Below are 24,871 nucleotides of genomic sequence, written 5' to 3' on the forward strand. Positions count from 1 at the left end.
AGCTCAGGTGGAGAAAGGAACATGATGCAGAGATACAGTTCCAAAGGCCCAGTGGCCAGAAAGCCGGAGCTAAGGAAATCTTTCAGTTCATCTTTGCATTCTTGAAAGACAAGATTACATCCCTCCCCTTCTCTCAGGGTAGTCTGGATAGGAGCTGTCGGGATTGATGAACCAGTGTGCAACAGGATGAGAAGTGAAGAGTTGAAACAAAGTTATCTGGTCACAGGCAGATGGTTGGAATCCTGGGGTCTCCCACCCCTCAAGAATTTCAACTTTCTCCAGGCTGAGTTCATTTTTTATGTGAGCATAACACTACATACTTCCACTCCATTCAGATTTCATTCCTATCTACCTTCCCACCCCAGAGTCCAGAAAATACATCACTTAAAGGCACTGATGGCCAATGCTCTATTGCTTCTCTGTCTTGTAGCTGTCTCCAACCTTGACATCGAGAGTAAGCTGAGTGTGTACTACCGTGCCCCCTGGCACCAACAGCGAAACATATTCCTCCCAGCCACAAGGCCACCCTGTGTGGAAGAGCTGCATCGCCATGCCCGCCAAAGCCTGCAAGCCCTGCGCAGAGGTAACTGATCCTAGGCTTAGGGTTTTGGGGGGAGAGACTCAGAGATTGCTCTATTCAGGGAGTCTATCGCCAATCAGTTCCAACATCTTGCTTAGTCATAGAAAATACTTTGATTTGCTCCCTTTTCTACACTGAATGAAATCCATGTGTCACATAACATATGTATACATCTTAAAATATCATTATAGTCTAAATATGAGAATAAAGAGAAATGGAAAGAATAGTATTTATAATAATATGTATTTCAATGTACAAATGCTCCATCACAATTATATTAGAAGGAATCACAGAAAGCAGTTAGATGTTTGTATCAGTGAAAAGGAAATCTGGGGGTCTGGCCCTTGTGGCTCATGACTTCAATCCTAGCTACCTAGGAGGCTGAGGTTGGGAGGATCATAGTTTGAGGCTAGCTGGGGCACAAAGTTACAAAAAAAATCTGTCTCCAAATTAATCACCATAAATCAGAATGTGAGACATAGATCAAATGATAGAACGCCAGCCTAGAAAGTGTGAAGCCCATTACCGTCAAAATAATAAACTAATAACCAGTAAAAACAAAAAAGCTGGAAGCAGAGCTTCACTGTAAGAGTACCTGCCTCACCAATTCAAGTCACTGAGTACAAACCCCACTGTAGTTTTTTTTAAAGCAAATTTGCATTAAGTGATTTAGACAATCAGAAGTCACTCTAAACAAATAATAACAATAACAAAAAAGCTGGATGTGGAGGGCTTATGCATATAATCCTAGTTATTCAAGAGGCTGAGATCTGAGGATGGTGGTTTGAAGGCCGCCCAAGGCAGACAAGTCCCTGTGAGACTCTTACCTCCAATTAACAACTCAAAAAAAATGGAAGTGATGCTGTGGCTGAAGTGGTAGATCACCAGCTTTGAGCATCGAGGCTCACGAACAGTGCCCAGACCTTGAATGCAAGCCCCACAACCAACGAGAGAGGGGCGGGGGGAGAGTAGGTAAAGGATCTCCGTGGATCAAGAAAACACAGCCATAAAAACTGACACATTCTGCATTGTTATAAATAGAAGAATACTTTGGATTATAATTCAAAGAGGTTTAAATTTGAATCGGATATACATTCTAGGCTCTATTTCTTGCAAAAGATTTGAGTGTATTGTAGACAGCTACCCTGCTTGGCTCCCATCCAAAAGATTCTGACCACAGGACAAGCCCTTAGAAAGATTCTATTTCTGTTGAGCTGAGAACCTTTGAGCTGACCCAATGGCTACATTCTCCTGGGAGGCACATAGAAGCCAAAAGAGGTGGAGAAATTTGCTCAGGGTCCCAGACAGCAGGGTAGAGTCAATTCCAGGATCTGGATCTGAGCCTCTAAACTCCAGCCAGAGCTATTTTCTACCTTGCTATACACGTTATGTTCTATGGAAAGAATTGATATTTACATTTCAGTCTTGAAGGAACCAGAGGTAGGTAAAACACAGATTTTTTCTTCTACTGATTACTTTTGGATTCCTTGAAATCACTATAATTAGAATAAGAAAATGAAAAATGAGCATCATCTTTTCAAAGCCCCCTAAATGGAGTAGCAGACGTTAGCATGCCAACATTTTAGGGCCCTTAGATTTTGCTGTAGAGACAGATGGTGTCTACGCATTCATTGTAGTTGTTCCAAATTCCTTATACTCTATTAAGGAATAGTTTTTTTATAAAAAAATTATAGTGCCAACAAAATGTTTTCACACCATTTTTGTGATGGAGATAAACTGATAATAAATTCTATTTTTATCCCTTTCCCTTCCACCTTTGTGTGACTCCTACCCTTTTCCCTATCCTCATCATTTCCCCCTTTTAATGAAGCCTACTATTGTCCCTAAAGCAATTGTAACCAAAAATCTTTTGGTTATCAGTGATAATACATGGTCACACTTATAATGAAGATTGAGGATAGTTACTATTGGCTTCAAATTTACAGTTTGCTAAAAAAAGAAAAAAGAAGAAAACAATCCTTCAACATATATTTAATGTATGCCACTCTGTGGAAATCTTTCCACACCTACCATACCAGCTTGGCTTAGGCACCTTTTCCCTATTACCTAGTATTCTTATCCAGCCACTGACCACTGTCTATCACAATCACCATGAGTCTGCCTTCCACCATTTATTTATGAACAAGAGCATATCTGTTTTTTTAAGTGAAGTGTATAGCCCAGGTTGGCCTGGAACTTGAGATCTTCCCAACTCAGCCTCTCAAGTGTTGGAATTTCAGGTGTGAACCACCACGTTGAGATCTTATTGTTCTAATCAGCACACTTAGTATGGCTCCAACATGCAATGTGACCTTAATGAACTGGTAGATCATTGAAGGCATGTGAGAAATCTGATCATTTTCACGAAATATTGTCCTCTCATTTCATCATTAGTGAGATTGAGTACCATCAGACCTTTCGATGTAATTCTTTTTATCCCTCTATTATTATCCATCAGTCCCCTCTGATTGGATTTGTACAGATTCACCCAGATAATACTGAGTTGCTCATAAGCTATCCCATGTCACTGCTTTCTCAAGTTTGGATTTAATGACAGAACTGAAGTATAGCAAATACTGATATCATTTTTCCTGACCTTCCTCCGGTGAAGTGAGAGAAGAGGTGGTACCTCCTGAGGTTTCAATGGAAGACTATGGAACTGCATTTGCCCTCCACAGACTGGCTCGTTTGGTGGTTGGCTCAATAGCAAATCTTGGGTGTAGTAGTTTTAATAGCACTGCTGAGAGACATAAACAGAAATTATAGGCATCATAGAATTAAAAACATGCAGTGTGGAATTAAAATTAGAAACTGACTTTTTTTTTAACCTTGTCCAAAGGAACTGATTAGTGATGCATTCATCAGTATAATCTCCTTCTGCCATCTGGTGGTTGTGAATAGTACTGAGCTCCCAGACAGAGGTCTAGCTCTGCATGTCACAGAGGGCTTCTATTTGGACAGCTGAAATAGCCTGGCTTCCACCAGGAGGGGAGGCTTCATGATGAAGAACAGACAAGGGAGACTGTGTGGGCAGGTCTCTGCTCATTTTGGACATGAGGCCGTAAGAAGGGAGCTAGTAGGTGGAGATTAAAACATAGAAACAAGCTGTCTTTCAGATCTAAATAGCAAAACCCTCCACAAACTGTATTGAAAGCCAGCCATCATGCAAAAGCCTAGAATTCAAAGCCCAATATAATCTGTACCCTCAAGGAATGCTTGGTTTGATGAGGGAAATAGACAAGTAATCAGGTATGTTCAATACAGTAGTGTATGCCTGACAAGAAGGATGCGTATGGTGTATCTCAAGTTGTTCAGAATCCAACCACGTGTTGCTTAAAAACAGACCTTTAGTCAGGATCTGGTGGCTCACAACTGTAATCCTAGCTACTCTGGAGAATGAGATCCGAGGATCAAAATTCCAAGCCAGCCAGAGGATGGGAAAGTCCTTGACACTCTTATCTGCAATATTACACACACACACACACACACACACACACACACACACACACACACACACACACACACGGGGGGGCAGAGGGAGGAAGGCAGGGAGGAAGGGAGAGAGAGAGAGAGAGAGAGAGAGAGAGAGAGAGAGAGAGAGAGAGAGAGAGAGAGAGAGAGAGAGAGAGAGAGAGAGAATTCTAGACTTGAGCAGAAAAAGCTAAGGAAAAATGCTCAGGCCCTGAGTTCAAGCCCTGGTATTAACACACACACACACACACACACACACACACACACACACACGCACATGCACACACTTCTTTAATGCTCAGAGATGGTAATAAGTTTAATTAATGCAATCTGTTATGCTCATAAAACCAGGATAGATTTATACATGACTATAAAGAGAAAATGGCATATTATATTTCTTTCCCTTTCAAGTTTCTAGCTGGTATATAAGTTTCATTGGTCTATAAGGGAATAAGGATCAGAAGGGCATAATGAAAGTTGGTTGCACTGATTTGTACTTTAGTTGTGGTAGGAGTTCTAGAAACTTTGTACTCTGAGCATGCATGTAAAATGGATTCTGGTATATGGGCAACTTTAACTTAGGCAAAAGTGTGTTTGAGTTCTTGGAGATACCAGGAAGCTAAATTGTGGTGTCAGTGTCTCATTGATTCACTGGTCCTGATGTATTGCTGGGGATTGAACCCAAAGCCTTGTCTCCAGTTAGGCTCCCTTCTTTCTACACATAGATAATTCCTAGCTTTCCCTAGAAACAGCTTTCTCCCTGAATTGAAAAAAAGTCACTGGAATTACGTACAACATGTTTTTCTTAAGTTTTCTGAGTGTCAGGAATAGACTTGTAGTTGTGTCCTGGTCCCTAATTTTTCTTTTTTTAATATTTTTATTGTAACTAATAGAAGGGTTACATTATATTTGCCAGAGAGAAGGTGCATTAATTCAAATACATTGATACCATTTCTCATGTCCTGGTTCCCATTTCCCTACCCCCCTACCCCCGCCCCTCATCTTGTTTTCCCCCCTTCCCTATCCAATTTCAAATAACCAAATACAAATATATCTGATATATCAGATAACAAAGTGAGATACTGTAACAATATGATGTAACCAAGGGCTGGTCTCTAATTTTTTCTGAAAAAAAAACACTGTACTTGTTAATTTTCTGGGACATAAATACTTCCACCATGACCTGTTGCTAGGTACTTACAGTTGAAAACTGACTCCCACAAATTTCTGACTGTTAACACCAACTCAAGCCATTACACAGCATCTGCATCTGCTTTCTACCTAAGCATCCACCAGGGGGGAAACAAAGCTTCTACTATTTTCTCAACTTTACTTTTCCTTTGTTTTGCTAGTACTGGGCTTTGAACTCAGCCACTTTGAAGACTACGCGCAGCCCCGCCCTTCCCTAGCTTTTTTGTTTTGGCTTATGGTCCTAGAAAGTCTCGCATTTTCTTTCCATTTTTTTTCCCAGCAGGCCAGAGGATGTGATTCGGAGGTCATCAGGCATGCGCCACCACGCCCACTTTTTCTATCTTGAAAGGAAGCCATCTTGTACAAAGATTATGAGCTCAACTCAAAAATGGCTAATTTCCTATTAATAGCAAGTAAATATTCGGTTAGGACCTGTTCTTAAAATCTGATTTAGCATACAAATTAGCTAGTTGGTTCCTAAAATTGAGTTTGTTTTTTGCTTTTTGAGCCACAGTACCACTTCCAATTTTCTTCTGAGTAGTTTAATAGAGATAAAGAGTCTTACAGACATTCCTGCTGGGGCTGGCTTTGAACCTTGATCCTCACACCTCAGCCTCCTGATTACAGGAGGATTACAGGCGTGAGCCAGCAGCACCCAACAAGCTTACTTCTTGAAAAATGGCTTTTTGCTCATAATCTCAAGGCATGGGGAAGAAAAGTTGCAAATGTCAAAAGTATTTTCTTTTTGTCTCCTTAGAACACCGGAGCCGGAGTGATCGCCGGGAGCAGAGAACTGCTGCTCCCCTCTCCATAGCTGCTCCGCCACTGCCAGCCTATCCTCCTGCTCACAGCCAGAGGAGGCGCGAGGCAAAGGATCGCCACTTCCTAACGGTAAGCCAGGCAGCCAAGGGTACCCCTAAAGTTGCCCACAACCAACATAAGTTTCTGACAGGACTCAGTCTCAGATTCCCCTTTTCCATGATGAAGGCTGGGCTGACAGCAAATCACGAACATTACGAAACAAGTGCATTTTCTCTCTTTCATTCCCAAAAGGGTTTTTTTAAATAAAGATATTGGTGTATTTGTAATAAACTGCTTGCAAAATGCAGTAATCGAATAATGAAGTTTCTAAAGTCAGAAAACAAACTTATTGCAACTCCTAATTCTCTGTGGAAGCTAAAACTTTAGGCGGTCACTGTCCTTGTCCTCTGTGCCTTCATGGGGCCGAAAGACTACATGAGGTGCAACATAGTAACTGACATAGAACAAGATGTCCAGAAATATCAACGCCCACCAGCACTGCTGTTTTTATTCGTGCACAAATGGCATGGCTGTCAATGGGATATTCTGAGAAGGAACTCAAACCGGGAGCGTGGCCTAGTGGTAGAGTGCTTGGTACCATGCAGGAAGCCCTGGGTTTGATTCCTCAGTACTACATACACAGTAAAGGCCAGAAGTGGCACAGTGGCTCAAGGGGCAGAGCATTAGCCTTGAGAAAGCTCAAGGACAGTTCTCCAGCTCTGAATTTAAGCCCCAAGACTGGCAAAAAAAAAACCCTTAAGATGAATAACCTCATTTGTTCACACTTTCCCATTTATAAGGACGCTATCTCCCTAAGGTGACCTATAACCTTAGTGATATCATCAGTGCACTGGTAATTTTGAGACTTTTCCATGTAGATGCCACTTTAACTCAGCCTGAGCCCTCAATATGGAACACACATAATAAAATAAGCCAAGCTCAGAGCACCCACAAGCATAATCAGCAGCCACAGACAACATGTCATGTTAGATTTGCCTTCTGGGCCTCAATGGGGACAAGTGCCTCTGAGTAGCATGTCATTGAAGTCAGAGACTATGACATCAGTTATTGGTTTTGCGGCAAAAGCAGCCCAGACTTCCTGCTTACAGATCTGTGCTCTTGCTCTCTCAGGTTTGAGGCCCAGAGTCTATAATTTCGTCAGTGTGGGTATAAGGCTTAATATAATATATTATTATTATTATTATTATTATTATTATTATCTTTAAGTAGTTGTACAAAGGAGTTTCAATTCAACATGTCAGTTTGTGAGTACAATGCATCTTGATTATATGCATCCCTTTCACCATTCTCCCCCACCTCTCTTAATGTCACTCATCCCCTCAATTTACTGGTTCCACTTTCACATATATACATTGAATATTATGACTGCATTCACCCACCTTCCCTCTCTTCATTCACTTTTCCCCTCCCATTGACCTCACTCCCCTTTATTATTTGAAATGAAATGTGTACATATGCCTTTAAACCCTGAATCCTTATGCCTTATACATGCAAAATGGTCTGGTCTCATGATGTCAAACATCCAAATGAAAACACCCTTCACCTAAAAGAATGTCCATGATACTATATCCAGATAATGACATGAGTGACAGTAGGTGATGGATAGATATTTTTTTCCTTTTTCATTGGACACTGTGTCTTTCAGTGCTCAGTAAGGGCACACTGAGTACCATGATGCACTGTCACATTGCTGTGACATAGCCTGAGGATAGGGGTGGGAAGGCAGGGCCTCTCCTGGTTTTCTAATTCCCCAGCTAGGGCAATGACTCATAACATACCCTGAGGATGAGGTTGAGGGGGGAGAGCCTCTTAGGGTTTTCTAGTTTCTTAGCTAGTGATTTGTTATGGAGGCACCCTGGTCGACAGAAATTCTTATTACACTCAAATCTGCTTGCTGACACACTGGCTTTTAATGAGGCATTTTCTGCATAAAAATGCCAAAAATCTTCCCATTTATTATGATATGTTTTATGTCTCATTAGGTTGGTTTTGTTGGAAGGTAGGTGATAGGAAAAATATTGACTGTTTACGGAAATTATATGAAAGATAACCCTTTCTCATAATCTCCCTAATCTTTAATAATGTCTATATACCAAAGTAAGACTATAGGAAAATGCTTAAAATAATTAATGGTAATGGGAATGCTACATTTATCCAATAGAATCAATAGGAGAGCACATCAGATTATACTTAACTTAAACTTCAGAAAGTTCTCCCATCTCAGCCATAAAACAGCATTTCTAAATAATTTGGGGAACTTTTGTTTTACTTGTACTATCAAGTTCATTAGCAAAATTAAGCCATATTTTTCTTCCTCTTAAAGATATTCATAATGAGATATAGTTTTCTACAACTCTTTAAGCTACTGTACTATGATGATTACTGGTCTAGTCTGTAAAGCTAAACTGCCTGGCTTTAAATACTAGCTCCTACCAATTCCTAGCTGTGCGACCCTAGCAGTGTCTCAGGAGTAAAATACTTAGCACCTAAATAGTCTGGTGATATGTATTAGAATATGGTACTAATTGATGATGATGGTAGTGATCTGCCATTTAAGTTCCTAAGATATCTGTGATTCAGTAATAACAAAGTAGAAGTAACTATCTGCACAATGTTTTAGTTGTCTGGTTCAGAAAAAAAAATTTAATATATCTCTCTGAATTTCAATTTCTTTGTCTATGGAATGGGAATAATAATTTCAACTTTACAAGGTGGTTAAAAAGACTTCTTATGGGGCTGGAAGTTTGGTCTAGCCGTGGAGTGCTTGCCTAGCATGCATGAAGACCTGGGTTCAATTCCTCGGTACCACATATATAGAAAAAGCCAGAAGTGGTGCTGAGGCTCAAATGGTAGAGCTCTAGCCTTGAGAAAGTCCAAGGACAGTGCTCAGGCCCTGAGTTCAAGCCCCAGGACTGGCAAAAAAAGACTTCATATATACCAGGCACTATGATAACACTTATAATCCTACTCTATCATCAATTAACCAGCAAAATGCTAGACCAGGGGCATGGTTCAAGTGATAGAGTGCCAACAGTGAACAAAAAAGCCACATGGCAACTAAAAAAGCCCACGTGAGGCCCTGAGTTTTAGCCCCATGCTAAACTCACATAATATTATATAAACAAGAATAAATTGTATATGTGAAAGCATTCACCACAGTGCCTAAGTACCTAAGAATATGAATTTATATTTATAATCACATGTTAAAATTATTACTATCAACAGAAAATTTGTATATCTAGTTACTCATAGGAAAGAAGGAAGTATAAATTGCTACTCCCATTCCAGAAAGCAAAACTCTAAATATTCCTGCTTTTTCCAGCAATTCTATAGCTAGAATTTTACTCCAAGACAGTAATCATTGTATTCAAAGCTTTAAGTAATATGTTCATCAAAATACTTTTAATAAGAAAACACATAGATACTGAGTATTCCATCCTACATACAGGATGGAATACAATTTCATCAAAAGTATTATAAGTTGGGCCGGGAGTTTGGCCTAGTGGTTAAAGTGCTTGCCTAGCATGCACGAAGACCCGGGTTCGATTCCTTGGTACCACATATATAGAAAAAAGCCGGAAGTGGTGCTGAGGCTCAAGTGGTAGAGCTCTAGCCTTGAGAAAGTCCAAGGACAGTGCTCAGACCCTGAGCTCAAGCCCAGGACTGGCAAAAAAAAGTATTATAAGTCAAGTGCTGGTGGCTCACTCCTGTAATCCTAGCTACTTAGGAGGCTGAGATCTGAGGATTGCGAATCCTGGACAGAAAAATCCATGAGACTCTTATTTCCAGAAAACTACTCAGAAAAAGCTGAAAGTGGCACTGTGGTTCCTGAGCTTTTTTGTTTTTCCTTGAGGCTAGCATTCTCCCACTTGAACCATAGCTTCACTTCTACCTTTTTGGTGGTTAATTGGAGGTAAAGAATGTAACAAACTTTCCTTCCTGGCTGGCTTTGAACTGTGGTCATCAGATCTTATCTTTCTGAATAGCCAGGATTACAAGTATGAGCCACCAATTCCTGGCTACTTTAGTTATTTTTCTGATAGACTCTCACACTTGTTTATCCTGGGCTGGCCTGGAACCACAGTACTTCTATATATGCCTCCTGCATAAATGGGATTACAGATGCACACCACCTTTTCTAGTTTATTGTTGGGATGAGGATTTCACTAACTTTTTCCTTGGCTAGCCTCAAACCATAATTCTCATCTTTACTTCCTGAGCGGTTGGGATTACAGGCATGAGCCCCTTAGTCAACCCAAAGAACGTTTAATGACATGAAAAAAAGTGTATTTCATCAACAGGGATTTTTCAAAACCTTTTAAAATTGTATCTAGTGTCCTATCAGAAAACATCTGGGTAGCCGGGCATAGTAGCTCATGCCTCTATTCCTAGCTACTCAGGAGGCTGAGATCTGAGGATCATTGTTCAAAGCCAGCCCAGGCACTAAAGAACCGGAGACTCTTATCTCTGTTAACCACCAGAAAACAGGAAGTGGGGAGATGGCTCAAAGCGTAGGGTGGTAGCCTTGAGCTGAAGAGCTCAGGGACAGCACCAAGGCCCAGAGTGAAAGCCTCACCACTCACAAAAAAGAAAAGAAAACATCTGTGTATATAATCCCCACACCCGCCTATAAATAAAAATCATCAACTAGAATGTGAGAACTGTAAGTGAAAACAAACAGTAACAAATTTGCCTAACAATATTACAAATGAATATCATATCCACACTTGAGTGTAGGGTAGGACAATAGCTGATGTTAGTAAGTTTGGAAAACAGTAGTTGTTTTGTTTTATTTTGAGCCAAACCACAAATACTTATTGATGAATCCATAATATAATTTTGAATGAAACAATAAGTGACAGCTGTTGATTAAAATGTTTTACTGTAGAGACCAAAGGGGAAAAGCCCTAGGAACTTTAATTATGCAAGTCAAAGAGCCTCAGGCAGCTAACAGAGGATTATCGACAGTTCTTCCAAAATATGTATTTTTCCCTATATTGCATCACTTTAATCACAAAGTCCAAATAGTAGTTTAAAACATCACTCATTCATTTCAGTCACATTGCCTCGCCATCCCCAGTTCCCCACACATATCCCACCTTTTTACAGTGGATTCTCATATTTGTATGAGGTTTTCTGGGTTTTTTTTCCCCTTGATTCTTTTTGTGGTGTTCAAGCTAAGGTTTGAACTCTAGACTTTGTACTTGTTGGGCAGGCTCTCTTCCATCTAAATCTCCAGCCTCCTGAATTAGTATTGTTTATCCATTCTCTTCTTTAAGAATTATGTGTACATTAAGCCAGATGCTGATGACTCATGCCTGTAAACCTACCTCCTCAGGAAACTGAAATCTGAAGATTGCAGCTCATAGTCAGTCTGGGAAGAAAAGTCCATGTGATTCTTATTCCCAGTTAACCACCCTAAACCTGAAAGTAGAGTTATGGACAAGTGGTAGAGAACCAACCTTGAGCTAAAAAGAAGAGAGAATGCCCAAGCCCTGAGTTCGAGTGCCATTATGAGTATACATATACACAAACACACACACACACACACACACACACACACACACACACACAAAGAATTATGTATCCATTGTCCTTTACACACAAGTAAGCAAGCAAATGATGTCAGAGAAAGACCGCCAAGGGATGATTCATGAATAAAGAGAATATTTAGAATTTAGGATGCCAATAGCTTGATTCAATGAGCTCTAAACTTAGCTGACTTTGGGGAAAAAAGCTGCTTTGAATTGCTGAAATGCCTGTCATTCACCTCAGTTTGTTTCACCAGTGCCAGAGTCCATGTATCTAAGGGATTAGCCGTGGTCTGCACAAGGAGCTAGAAAGTCAGGCAGCTAGTGCTCTAATACACAGGATGCTTTGAAGCTTCTATTAGGAGCTGAATAAAACATCCAGCATTGGCACTTGCAAAGTGAAAAATAAGCCTTCTAGACAGAGGACGATCTTTAACCACATTAAATTAAACTCTTCATTAGCAATATTCTCTCTATTTGGACAGAAACAATGCTTTAGTGGAAGGGTGAATGAAGCAAGTTCTATAAAGTGGCCAGTCTCCTTGCTCTAAAGCCTAGGAGAAAGTTCCGAAGCATACTGTCAGAACAGCGTGATATTCCTAAACCAAAGCAAGTCCTCAGGCTCATGGCTGCTTTCTGATGAATCAGCAGGATGATAATAAGACTTACCTATCACAAAACTTGGTTAGGGTCCAGAGGAGCACATTCATCAGAATCAACATGTTGTCTTATAGTTACATTCTTTGCCAGGCTTAATAAAATTAGCCAGGAAAGACTCAAAAATTCTCAGTAGTTTCATTGCTTAATAACACTTTGCGTCTTACCACAGAGTTGCTATACAGGGTTCCACAGCACCTTAGCCAAATCTATTTTACTTTTTACTTTTAGAAGATACCTTTATTGTTTTGCATCATGTGTTTAATGCAGCTCTGTTTAAAAATGGGTTCTGTCCAGCCCTATGAAGTCTCTGGGTTTCTTGTTGTTGCTTTGGTCAATAGTGAGGTCACGACTGCTTAGCTTACTTGCCTTACTTGCGTTTTGCCACTTGGGCCCACCTCCAGTGTTTTTGTTAGTTATTTTGGAGATGATATCTTGTGGACTTTTCAGCCCAGGCTATCTTTGAGCCCCTATCCTCCAGTCTCAGACTTCCAAGTAGCTATAATTACATGATCACTAGCATGTGGCCAAATTAATTTTCTCTAATTTCATCTTTGGTGTTTCCCTTTATCCTTAGTCAAGACCATCACCTAATACTGATTCTTTGACTTAATCCCTGAGGTTATTTGAATGGAGTTCTTAGCACTTTAGTAAGGGTGCATTTGTGGCCCTCCTCCAAGCTACCTGGGACTGTAGTTGAAGGGATTTAGACCCTTTGGATTAGGAGAGCATCCCAGGTAGGAATGAGGCCTTCTGACCCTTTTGGGAAGCTGAAGGCCCCAACTGCCTGGGGGAGAGTCGTGACAAAGGGCAAACTTGGAAAAGGGGGTAAAGCTCAAGCAGCAAGAGCAGAAGATACCTTTGTACCTTTGTAATCTTTTGCCTGCCTCCTCCTTTTGTATTCCCACGGCTGTTCACCTTGGTGAATATGGTAACTGGAGAGAAGAGAAGAAAGAAGCCCTAGATGAATTCAAAACAATGTTTCTAAACACATTGGCAAGTAAGGTCACAATGCTAGCCAGCGGTAGGCTCTGAGATAGTGGAATCTACAGTAGCAAGAAGAATCCAGGATGAAGAAGACACTTCTTTAAGCCTTTGAGAAAGGTCAAGGCAATTCATATTTGTGTCCAACACATTCCTACACATTCCTGCACTGAAGAATTGTACTCAGGCAGAAAGTAGGTCGTCTCTTTCCCAGAGAGGCCATCGTGTGTGCATAAATGCAGGGATTAGTTTAAGGACAAACAAGCCCTGTGGTAGCGACGGTGAGAGCACATCACCTCAGTGTGGCTTGCAGTGGGCATCTTCCCTCTCAGGTTTTACTGGTATTTACAATGAAATTTTATACCTGGTCCCCAGGTTTAAGATAGCGAAATAGTAATAAATCAGCTCTAAAAGTCAGCTGCTATAAATGCCAAGTGAAATCGGTTAGATCACAAAAAAGTGCCAATTTTTCCAAACATTTCCTGCTGGAATACCCACAACATATATGTGTGTGTGTGTGTGTGTGTGTGTGTGTGTGTGTGTGTGTGTGTGTGTTGGTACTCGGCCTTAAACTCAGGACCTCTGTGTTATCCCTGAGCTTTTGTATTCAAGGCTACTGCCTAGAGCCATAGCTCTACTTCTGGCTTTTGGAGTTTAATTGGAGATAAGAGATTCACAGACTTTCCTGCCTGGCTGGCTTTGAATCATGATCCTCACATTTCAGCCTCCTGAGTAGCTAGGATTACAGATGTGAGATTCCAGTGTCTGGCTACCCCACAACATTTTTAACAGATGTCTTGGAAAGCTTGGAAGCAAAATCACCATCACCACCCCAAATCAGTACGTAACATTAAATCCAAAGAAAATAAAATATAGAGTGGAGGGATTGGGTTGATTTTCTTTCTTCCGTCACTAAGAGAAAGATTAGGGAAAATCTTGAAATCTTTGGAGAAATACTTATAGTTGCAAAGGTGGGGAATAAAAAACTTTTCTTATACACATACTCTAAGAAATGTTGGGTTCTGAAAGTATTTTTTCGGTGTTCACTGAGGCAACTTCTGTGGCTACTTTTAAGTGTGTTTGTTATTCCTCATTCTGAACCTTGATTGTTAGTGTAACTTCTGCCTTTGGTGAAATAATCTCATGAGAAATTAGAGAAAGGACCTTGTAGGGCCAGCAAGTACAGAAATAAAGAAATGGCATCAAAGAAGCATTCTTTGTTGGAGACAAAATGAACATGACTGGTCCTGGCTTATTGGAAAATGTTGCTCTTTCAAGTCTAAGGCCTCTCAAAATGAGTCGCAGGAAGGTCAAAATGAGAATCTGGAAAAGAAAGGAAAATTATTTTGATTTTTTTTCACTTTAACATTTTTACTAGCGAGACTAAGTTTGACTTAAATCAAAGAAATGCACTTGAATCAATAAGTGGTTTCTTAACACTTTCTAAACATTTATTCTGGGAAAATCATAGTGGTTCACTATCATTCTTATTTAAATTGATAATTCCCAACTCAGAGGTTTCTATAGGCCTGCTCCTAATATCTGTTATTTGCGATGTTTTTCTTGGTGGTTTTAATTGGAGATGAATCTCCTGGACTATCTTGGCTAAACCAGCTTCTAGCAGCAATCCTCGTAACTCAGCCCCTTGAGTAACTAGGATTACAGGTATGAGTCACTAGTGCCTGGCTGGGGGTGGGACAAAAGCAAAGCTACTTTTACCCTTTACTCCTGGAAAATATTACTCAACAGGAGAGATTACTTAGGAGACTTATGATGAACTACTACAATTCTTGCATTCATATTAATATCATTCAGATGTTTTCTGACCTGTAGCTATCTTCTGGGTATTTTTTTTAAAAAATCTTTTCATGAAACACCCAAAGGTTTGAATTTCTTTGAAGCAAATTCCTTTTCTATGGAAGCGTTACTTTGCAGGCTCCTCTTTGCCTGCTTTGGTGAATTTTCCCTTTATGAAAGCAAGAGTTCCTGGTGTTTTCTAAAAAAACAAGACAGAGGTTCTCTTGCTTTCTCGTAAGATCTCTGCCCCTTATTTTATTTCCTTTCTCATCACTGATAAAATATACAAAGCTGTTATCATTCGAGTGGACAAATATTTTGTGAATCTGAAGGAAATAAACCTGCAGGTATCATGGAAGTGAGGAATGAAAAATTATGTCTGTTCATGTCTAGGAATCAGCAATCTACTAAATTAAAAAGATATATTAAAGGACAATTCTTGTTAGATTAAAGTCCTGCTATAGACTAAATGCTATCATAGATACCTAACTGAACTCAAAATGGTATATTTTAGAGCTTAAAGGTGTTTCTAGCCAGGCATAGTAGTGCATGTTTGTAATCCCAGCACTCAGGAGGAAGAAACAAGATTTGCAAGTTCAAAACCACCCAGGGCTACATAGTGAGATCTTTTCACCAACAAACAAGCATAGAAACAAAAACAGTTCGAGTGTTCTCGGTAAATCTTTTTCTAAATGTAACTTGTAAAGAAACTTTATTTTTAATATATTCATTATCTTTAAGTAGTTATGCAAAGAAATTGCCACTTAAAAGCAGTTATTAAATATGTTTTATACATCTTAATCAATGTCACTCCTTCCAGCATTTTCCCCTATTCCTCCCAACCCACCCATTCCCTTGATTTTCTTAATTTAGTAAGATTTGCTTCAAATTAGTTATTCCAGAGTTCAAGCACCATGACCGACCACCCCCCAAAAAAGGACTGGGTATAATTTGAAATGTCGAATAAAAATTAAAATCTGGGGTCTCCCCTGCAAATATGCAGTTTAAGTTTAAGACAGTAGCAGCACAGCACAGCATTAAACCACATGTGGGGACTTGTGAGTGTGGGGTCCTGCAGGACTGCACAGAAGACACTCTTAGGAAACCAGATGGTTTCTAAATAGAAGGGAGATGTAAAATTGTATTGTCTGGAGAAGAAACACATACATGGCAAATTTCTTCCCCAGTGGTTCTCAGGAAAAGAAAATCAGTCAAAGAAAATAATTTGGTCTTTTTCCAAATCAGCAAGAAGAGTTGAAATTTAAAAGATATAGAAGTTAGAATTTTTTCAGGCTGGGAGGTGTGGCCTACTGGTAGACTGCCTGCCTAGCTTGCACAAAGCCCTGGGTTGGGGTCCTTGGTACCATATACACAGGAAAAGCCAGAATGGTGCTGTGGCTCAAGTGATAGAGTGCTAGCCTTGAGAAAGCTCAAGGACAGTGCCCAGGCCCTGAGTTCAAGCCCCAGTTCTGGCTAAAGAAAAGAAGATAGAAGTTTTCGAAGACATTTTCATAGTACAAGGTAAAGGTAATAGTAATAATAATAGTTGCAAAAGCAGTTGATCCTAAACATATAGAACATAGTAAGTGCTAAGATGCTTCTAAGTATATTACACACATTTAGCGCATTTAGTCCTCAAAAATACTCTGTGATAAGGGCCATAAGTACTATTATTTACATTTTTCCTGCAGATGAAGAAACTGATTTAGAGACATTGACTAATTGTACTTGGTCATATGGAAAATACACAAGCTAGCCAGGATTTGAACTCAAAGTCTGGGTCCAGAGTCTGTGCTCTTAACTACTGTTTATCTACTTCTCAAAAAGAATCGAAGACTCATTAAGAAGAAAAGAAGGAATTATTCCAGTATTTTTACTCATTAATATTTTGATTTGGCCTGTTATACTGTGTATGCATTTTTAATTTTTCTTTCTTTCTTTCTTTTTTTTTGCATTTTATGTTCCTAGTTTAACAGCACCCGTTCGCCCTCCCCCACTGAGTGTTGCCACATGGCCCCATGGAGTAGAAAGGTATTGGTTCTGAGAACATTCCTTTGTAAGCCCTATCCTGTTCTGCTCAGACACTCTCCCTTTCTTCTCTCCTTTAACTTTATTGCAAACTCTCTTGTTTCCAACTAACAGTTATTCTTTTAAATCCATTTTAAGGGTGATATTTTCCTAACTTAAATTAAATAAGACACTATTTAGATAAACCTACCATTAGCAGTTTTCCCCCATGGACTTCCCCTTTTACAATTTGCAGCTAAGTTTCATATAAATATCACCTACTGCTGCCCTTGGACCTTATTTGGAGAAAAGAAATTCCTCTTTTCCCCATATTTATCACAACTTTTAAAGTTCAGGCTAGAAAGGGGAGGAGGGAGAGGGAGGAAAGGAGGGCGGAACAAAAGGATTCTCTGACAGCCAGTTAGTTGTCCCTATTACCCCTAAATAAAAAGTGCTTTTGGCTGCTAGTCAGAGCCTGTAAGTCAGGTCACTATCCTTTACTCCAGTCCCAGTCCACTGTTATTCAAGGAAGGAATGAGGCCTCTGGTGGTGGCCATTTCTCTGTACTTCTGCCTGCTCCAGTGTGTGTCATTGTGTGTGCCCCCACGTTTATCTCTGTCTCTCTATCTGCATGTACACCAAACTTTTTTTCCCCTTTTTGGAAGTTACCTAGGAAACAAAGCCTTTTTGTGCTTGAACTTTATTTAAGCTATTCACTTCGCTGGGATTCTACACAAAAGCTGAAGAAAGAAGGTTGCAATATTTTACTAAAATATTCATGATGAGCACATTTTTTCCAAAGGGGGGATTCATATGCTGTTGGGTCTCTTGGGGGGATTTGCAGAGACATCTGATAAGGTAAGTAAATGATCAGGGTTCTTTTAAATGATTGGCTCTGCTGCTTTTTCAAGGAGACTTGAGGACTGTTTATTTGACAATACATTGAATACTCTTAATGAACAGGGAATGTTTCTAAATGCAAGTACCAAAATGTTTTAAAAATGACCCTGATGGCCAAGAGTTTAGCTTAGTGATAGCGTGCTTGCCTAGCATGCATGAAGACCCAGGTTTGATTCCTCGGTACCACATACATAGAAAAAAGCCACAAGTGGTGCTGTTGCTCAAGTGGTAGAGCTCTAGCTTTGAGAAAGCCCAAGGACAGTGCTCAGGCCCTGAGCTCAAGGCCCAGGACTGGCAAAAAAATGACCCCGAGTTTAGAGCAGAGTATTTTAAAACCTTAATGACATTAAAGGAAAAAATACTTATTTTTACTGAAATGCTACTTCCTCTAAATTGTAGAAAGAAATAAAATGAGGTTCAGTGATTAAAAAGTAGATCTTTTATTAATCTTGTTTAGTAACAACCCAGATATCAAAACTGAAGTGGAGCTGACTTTTAATAATCTGGGCTAGGAGCCTAACCCTGAAATAAATGTTAAACAATATTAATAGTTATGAAAGTTTAAATGGAGAAATGTCAAATGTCGTATAGCAATCAAAGCTTGTAAATGCACAGCTTGAAGAAAAGTTTTGTACTGTCAAGCTGAAGGAAAATGAACTAATACCGTTTTATCCTTTCAAATTTGAAAAAATAACCCAGTTGTATCTATCTAGCAACAGCATTTGTATTTTATTCTGTAGATGGGGAAGAGAGACCCCTTCACTTTTGCCTTTTTAAGTATATATAGTGTTAATTGAAGTAAGTTTTTTAAATGTGATTCATAATAGCCATCCTGCTGCAATGACATGAACTCCCAAGTATTTTAATGGCCTCCCAGATTAGGTTGGCTTGTCCTTCAGGATGTATATTGTGGAATGTTTCCAGACTCCAATTTTTTTTCTGGCACATTTTTGAGCCTTTTTATAAGCATTCAATTCATCTGTTTCCTTTGATCATAGTCATGTGCAGCTCTTGAGGTGTGTGTGTGTGTGTGTGTGTGTGTGTGTGTGTGTGTGTGTATGCGTGCGAGCATACATGCATGCATGTGCCCACCAGTACTGAAGCTTAAGTTCTGATTTTTTTTTTTGCCAGTCGTGGGCTTGAGCTCAGGGTCTGAGCACTGTCCTTGGGCTTTCTCAAGGCTAGAGCTCTACCACGTGAGCCTCAGCACCACTTCCAGCTTTTTTCTACGTATGTGGTACCGAGGAATCGAACCCGGGTCTTCATGCATGCTAGGCAAGCACTTTAACCACTAGGCCAAACTCCCGGTCCCAAGTTCTGATCTTTTTTGCTTAAAGCTGATGCTCTACACTTGAGCCACAGCTCTACTCCAGCTTTGTTGTCTCATTGAGTCTCACAGACTTTCCTGCCTTGCCTGGCTTAAAACCAGAATACTCAGTTCTCAGCCTCCTGAATTGCTGTGATTACAGGTGTGAGCCCCCTGTGCCTGGCTTCTCAATATTTTTTAAGTATTTATGGTGAGAAAGAGAGTCAGGAAGTGGTTCTTACTTTTACTGGATTGGATATGAGCAGTTTTCTTCAGTTTGACATTGAAGAAGTTTTGACTACCTTGTCTTTCTCCCTCATTCATCCCATTTTTCCTCAACACCATGTTTAACTTTTCCAGTTTTCTTTTTGTGTCACCTCACTGTAGAAATAATATTTTCCAGCATTTGTGCTCACTATTTCTGGGAACTTTCCCTTTTTCATTTTAAAAGTTTATTTGCAACTTCGTGTTTCTCATATCTAAAATCAATTAATTTTTTAAAATGTTTTCTTACATAAAAATTATGATGGCTCAATCTGAATATACTTTGTTTACAGTCTCACCCTCCAGAGGATGAAAATGCAGATGTCATGTTAGGGCAGAGGCCCAAAAACCCAATACACAATATTCCCTCTACACTGGACAAGCAGACCAACTGGAGCCAAGCGCTGCCTCTCCCAACGCCAGAAGAAAAGATGAAACAAGATGCCCAAGTGATTTCTTCTTGCATTATTCCCATCAATGTCACTGGTATTGTTATTTCTTTCCTTAGGGGTACTTGGGTCCAAATATTCTGTGTATTTCATATATTAAAAACCTGTATGGTTGGGTCTGTCAGCTAAAAATTCCATTTTTATAAATGAATAATACCTTTTTTATCAAAATACAGCCCAGGAGACATCCAATATACTTTTGTCAGGTTTTGAACATCAATTTGCACATATGAGACTTGTTACGTAAATGATAGTTTCTTTTTGAAGGAAAAAAAGCACCAAATAGCTCTTTGCTCATAGCTTACTGAAATAATGGAGAAATTCATCACATGGTAATAAAGTTAGGCCATTCTAAGAAAGAACATAGCAAACTCCAGGTTTCTAAAACTTTGTGTAAGATCTTACTCAACAACTAGAAAATGTGTTTTTATGTTTCCCTGGATGAAGGTAGGCTTTAAAAAAAAGATTATTTAGGGACTGGGAGTTTGGCCTAATGATAGAGTGCTTGCCTAGCATACACAAAGATCTGGATTTGATTCCTTGGTACCACATGTATAGAAAAAAGCCAGCAGTTGTGGCTCAAATGGTAGAGCTCCAGCCTTGAGAAAGCCCAGGACAATGCTCAGGCCCTGAGTTCAAGCCCCAGGACTGGCAAACAAAGGGAAAAAAGATTGTTTAAACAGTAATTTCAGGAATGTTGTTGTTGTTGGTGGTGGTGGTGGTGATGATCATGGGGCTTGTACTCTGGGCCTGGCTCTCTTCCTGAGCCTTTTCAGCTCAAGGCTACCACCCTACCCCTTGAGTCACAGCACCACTTCCAATCTCCTGGTAATTAATTGGAGATAAACATTCTTCAGTGTCTGGGCTGGCTTTGAACCAAAAATCCTCAGATCTCAGCCTCCTGGGTAGCTAGGACTATAGGGGGGGGGGCACCGAGCCAGGCATTTTTCAGGAATATTTTACCTTAAAAATATGAATACATAGAAGATGGCTGAATTTTACTTTGAAACCAACAAATCTATCTTTCTTTTGCTCTCTGCTTTTCTCCTTGTGTGTATTGAGAAGTTGAATATTAGTCTAGGCAGAAGCCCAGCTAGGTTTTCTTTAAAGTGTATTTTCAGCAATTAGGAATTCCAAATTTGGCTCTGGTAATCTTATCTGCAAGTTAAATAATATTTTAAGGTATTCTAACTTTAAAGATAGAAATTCACACCATATTTGTGTATAGGAAACATCAAAACATGGGGACTGTAGTGAGGGACTGGAAGAGAGTGAAGGAAGGGATGTAAAAAAGAAAACATCAGAATAACCATGTTGTGACTGATTTTAATCTTGGTGCTGTATGACTGGAGATTACATGTCCCTTGAGATACATTTTGGACATAGGTATTATTAACCCTACTCAGATTGCTCTTACATAGATTGGGGTGCAAATGGAACAGGTATCTGAGACAGATAGTAGTTCCTTTCTACAAAAATATTCTTAGTTGATTGGGTAGTTGTGAGCTGGGACTGAATTTTCCTGATAACCTATTCCATGTCTAGGATATATTTTTCTAAAGATGTGCACGTATCTGATCTCTGTAATCTAAATGGGCAGTATTAGTGGTGTTCAGCTGCCAAGATAGACCATTTTGGCAACCTCTTAAACTAATTTTCAGTTCTGGGAACATCTGGTTAATAGAAGCACCTGCTTCCTTCCTGGCACTGTAAGTAAAATCTTGATTTTAAATTTAGTACTATGATTATGGGCCATAGTCTTGTGATTAGGATAAAGGAAAAGGTTTTCTTTCTGCCTTATTTCAGGAACTCTCAGACTTAAGCCTAGATTAGATGTTGATTTCAAGAGCTCTAAGGATAACATTATTAATTATGTCTATAGAACACATGATACCTGTGTCTTGATACACTTAAGATTAGAGTGAAAGATTTTAACATTCAGTTGGAACCAAGAAAGCCAAGTCCCATTAGTATGAATTCTGTGGTAATACTGTAATTATTTATGATGTGAAACTGGCATTTCAAAGTGAATTCTAGAAACTGTTGTACTGTGATGCCAAGCCAATTTTAACTGCTTCATTATATAGTGGAACCAAGATTTAAACTGCCATCGATGGCCTTATGTTTAACAGTTAAAATAATTGATGAGGTGAGCCATTCCAAAGCACAACATTGTGGCTTTCTGCGGTGAAACTCCCCCAGAAAAGTCCACAGTGAATGGGTAGGCCAGACATAATTTGAGCACTTCATATTCCTCCTCAGCGTTCTACTTTGATAAAACTGTTGATAATAGGATTATTCAGAGATAAACTAATAAGCATCAAGGTTGGGCCCCTATGCATATAAAAATACCAAGTGGTCGGGGCCGGGAGTTTGGCCTACTGGTTAAAGTGCTTGCCTAGCATGCATGAAGACCCGGGTTCGATTCCTCGGTACCCCACATACATAGCAAAAAGCCAGAAGTGGTGCTGAGGCTCAAGTGGTAGAGCTCTAGCCTTGAGAAAGTCCAAGGACAGTGCTCAAGCCCTGAGCTCAAGCCCAGGACTGGCAAAAAAAAAATACCAAGTGGTTTAAAGACTGTGGATTCTAGCTTTTACAATTGATACAGAAAGTAGACACATTTAGTTGCAGGAACTAGAGACTCTGGTATATTTATTTCCCATTGATAGGACAGAGGGTGCTAAACCAAAAAAGCATCCAATGTAGTCAGTCAGCAGAAGAAAATAGAATTATACTATGGTTCAAAAAAATCCCCATGTTGTTGTTTCCTCACAACAGTGTGTGTGTGTGTGTGTGTGTGTGTGTGTGTGTGTGTGTGTGTGTGTGTGTGTGTGAAGAGGAGTGTAGGGGGAGAAGAGTTTGGCATTGAAGTGGAGGAGAAAAATTTCACAAAGAAGCTTTTAATGTAGAAATAGGTCAAGGTATGTTAGCTGAACTAATTCAGGTTAACATCTTAGCCATAGATCTACTATGCAAAGGTATCATTTTCACAGACCCCAGAAATAGATCCATAAATAGTAGTGGCTAAAGGTTATAAATCCTGAAGGATCCATTACTGTTTGAGAGTGCTTTTTTATGTATTATTCTCTTCTCTTTGTTTTGATTTCCCTTTTTTGATGACTTCTGACAGTGCAATCTGTTGTGGAAAGCTGCATTTAGAAGTAAAGCTTAATATACTACAACATCACTTAAATAAGAGCTGAATAAAGGCTCCCTTATATTTGGTCACAGGATCAATGCAGAGTCCTACCTTACAGCCAACCAATAAATATCACTGTTTTCCAAGCAAGTGAAAATTTTTTTTCCATTTCCAAAGGCTAATGAGCCCTATTTTATGATTTGTAGGAGTTGGTTTTGACAGAGAGGCTGGTATACGCTGCTCTCTTGTTCATTCACAATCTGTCCTACAGCGGAGACGGAAATTGAGGAGAAGGAAAACCATCTCGGGTATCCCCAGAAGAGTTCAACAAGAAATAGGTGTGGTATAAAAATAAAGCTCATGGTTTCTGTCTACTGCATATTATCAGAAAGTTGAAATGAGAGCCAGATTTTAGCGGGTTTCCTTTAAAAACTATTTTTTAACTGGCAGAGATTTAGAAACAATGTGTGTTTCTTTTGTTTTCAGCAAGCCAAATGGCTTTTTGTTTAACCACACTAGTGTGAATTTTTATTTTTGTTTTGCTTTCTTTTTTGCCAGTCCTGGGGCTTGAACTCAGGCCCTGGGCACTGTTCTTGAGCTTTCTCAAGGCTAGTGCTCTACCACTTGAGCCACAGTGCCGCTTCCAGCTTTTTCTGTGTATGCGGTACCAAGGAATCGAACCCAGGGCTTGGTGCTTGCTAGGCAAGCACCTCTAGGCCATGCTCCAGGCCCTTCACTTTCTTTTTTCCATTTGTAATATATAAGATTATTGGTACTTAAAATTATATTTTTATCATTAGGTAGTTGTACAAAAGATTTACCATTCAACAGATTATCTTATAATTACAATATATCTTGATCAATATCACTTGGGATTTTTTTTTAACTCTCTGTTCTCCAGTATAAAGGATTAGTGTTAGCAACTGAGACATGGACATTCAGGTCTTCTGGTAGAAATGAGATCATTTGCCAATTTTAAAAAGTTCCATTAAGGTAGAAACTGTGTAAAATGTAGCAAGATTCAATGCAAGTTCTTTTTTTGAAAATTGGAATTTCATTTAAAAAAAGACAATTTTATGACATTATTTTATAAAATATAAATTTTGAGCATACTAGAATATTGCTTCCAATATTTTTTCTGCTCAGTGAATTGAGACCATCCCTATTCTAAAAATATTATAACTATTATGGTAGCATCACCTGTAAATATGATTTTATTTCTTGTAATGAACTTTATGATTTTTCTTCCAGCATGTTAATATTACAAACACAAAGGAAAAATAGCAGCCAAGAGGATAAAATGTACTTTAGTAAAGAAAAACCAGTCTATTTGGAGGACAAATGAATGTGAAGATGAAGAGAGATAATTCATAAAAGATATAAAGCAAACCAGGCACTGGTGGCTCACACCTATCATCCTAGTAGCTCAGGAGGCTGAGATCTGGGGATTGGAGTTTGCAACCAGCCCTGATAGGAAAATCTGTGAGACTCTTAATATCTAGTTATCATCATAAGGCCAGAAAAGGAGCTGTGGTTCAAGTGCAAAAGTAAGGAAAAAAGCAGCAAAGGGACAGTGCCCAGGCTCTAACTTCAAGCCCCACTAATGGTGCACACACACACATACACAGAGAGAGGGAGAGAGAGGGGGGGGGAGGGAGGGAGGGAGGGAAGAAGAGAGAGAGAGAGAGAGGGAGGGAGCTTATCTTCTCTTTGTATGTATATACATAAATACATATATATGCAAATATATGTGCATACATATAGAGAACGAAG

General features: G+C 39.5%; 1 protein-coding gene across 1 annotated transcript in view; it reads left to right on the forward strand.

The window, feature by feature from the left end:
* Positions 1 to 396: 396 nt before the first annotated feature.
* Positions 397 to 24,871, forward strand: part of Nhs (NHS actin remodeling regulator) — a 35,179-nt gene continuing 10,704 nt past the window's right edge. Inside the window, exons 1-5 of the mRNA XM_090326030.1 lie at positions 397 to 583; positions 6,000 to 6,133; positions 17,002 to 17,064; positions 19,804 to 19,996; positions 23,305 to 23,436. Coding sequence (XP_090182156.1) covers positions 397 to 583; positions 6,000 to 6,133; positions 17,002 to 17,064; positions 19,804 to 19,996; positions 23,305 to 23,436 — 709 coding nt within the window. The remainder of the gene's footprint in view (positions 584 to 5,999; positions 6,134 to 17,001; positions 17,065 to 19,803; positions 19,997 to 23,304; positions 23,437 to 24,871) is intronic.

The sequence above is a fragment of the Megascapheus bottae genome, chromosome X, assembly GCF_031878675.1.
Source record: "Megascapheus bottae isolate mThoBot1 chromosome X, mThoBot2.hap1, whole genome shotgun sequence".
Classification (NCBI taxonomy): domain Eukaryota; kingdom Metazoa; phylum Chordata; class Mammalia; order Rodentia; family Geomyidae; genus Megascapheus; species Megascapheus bottae.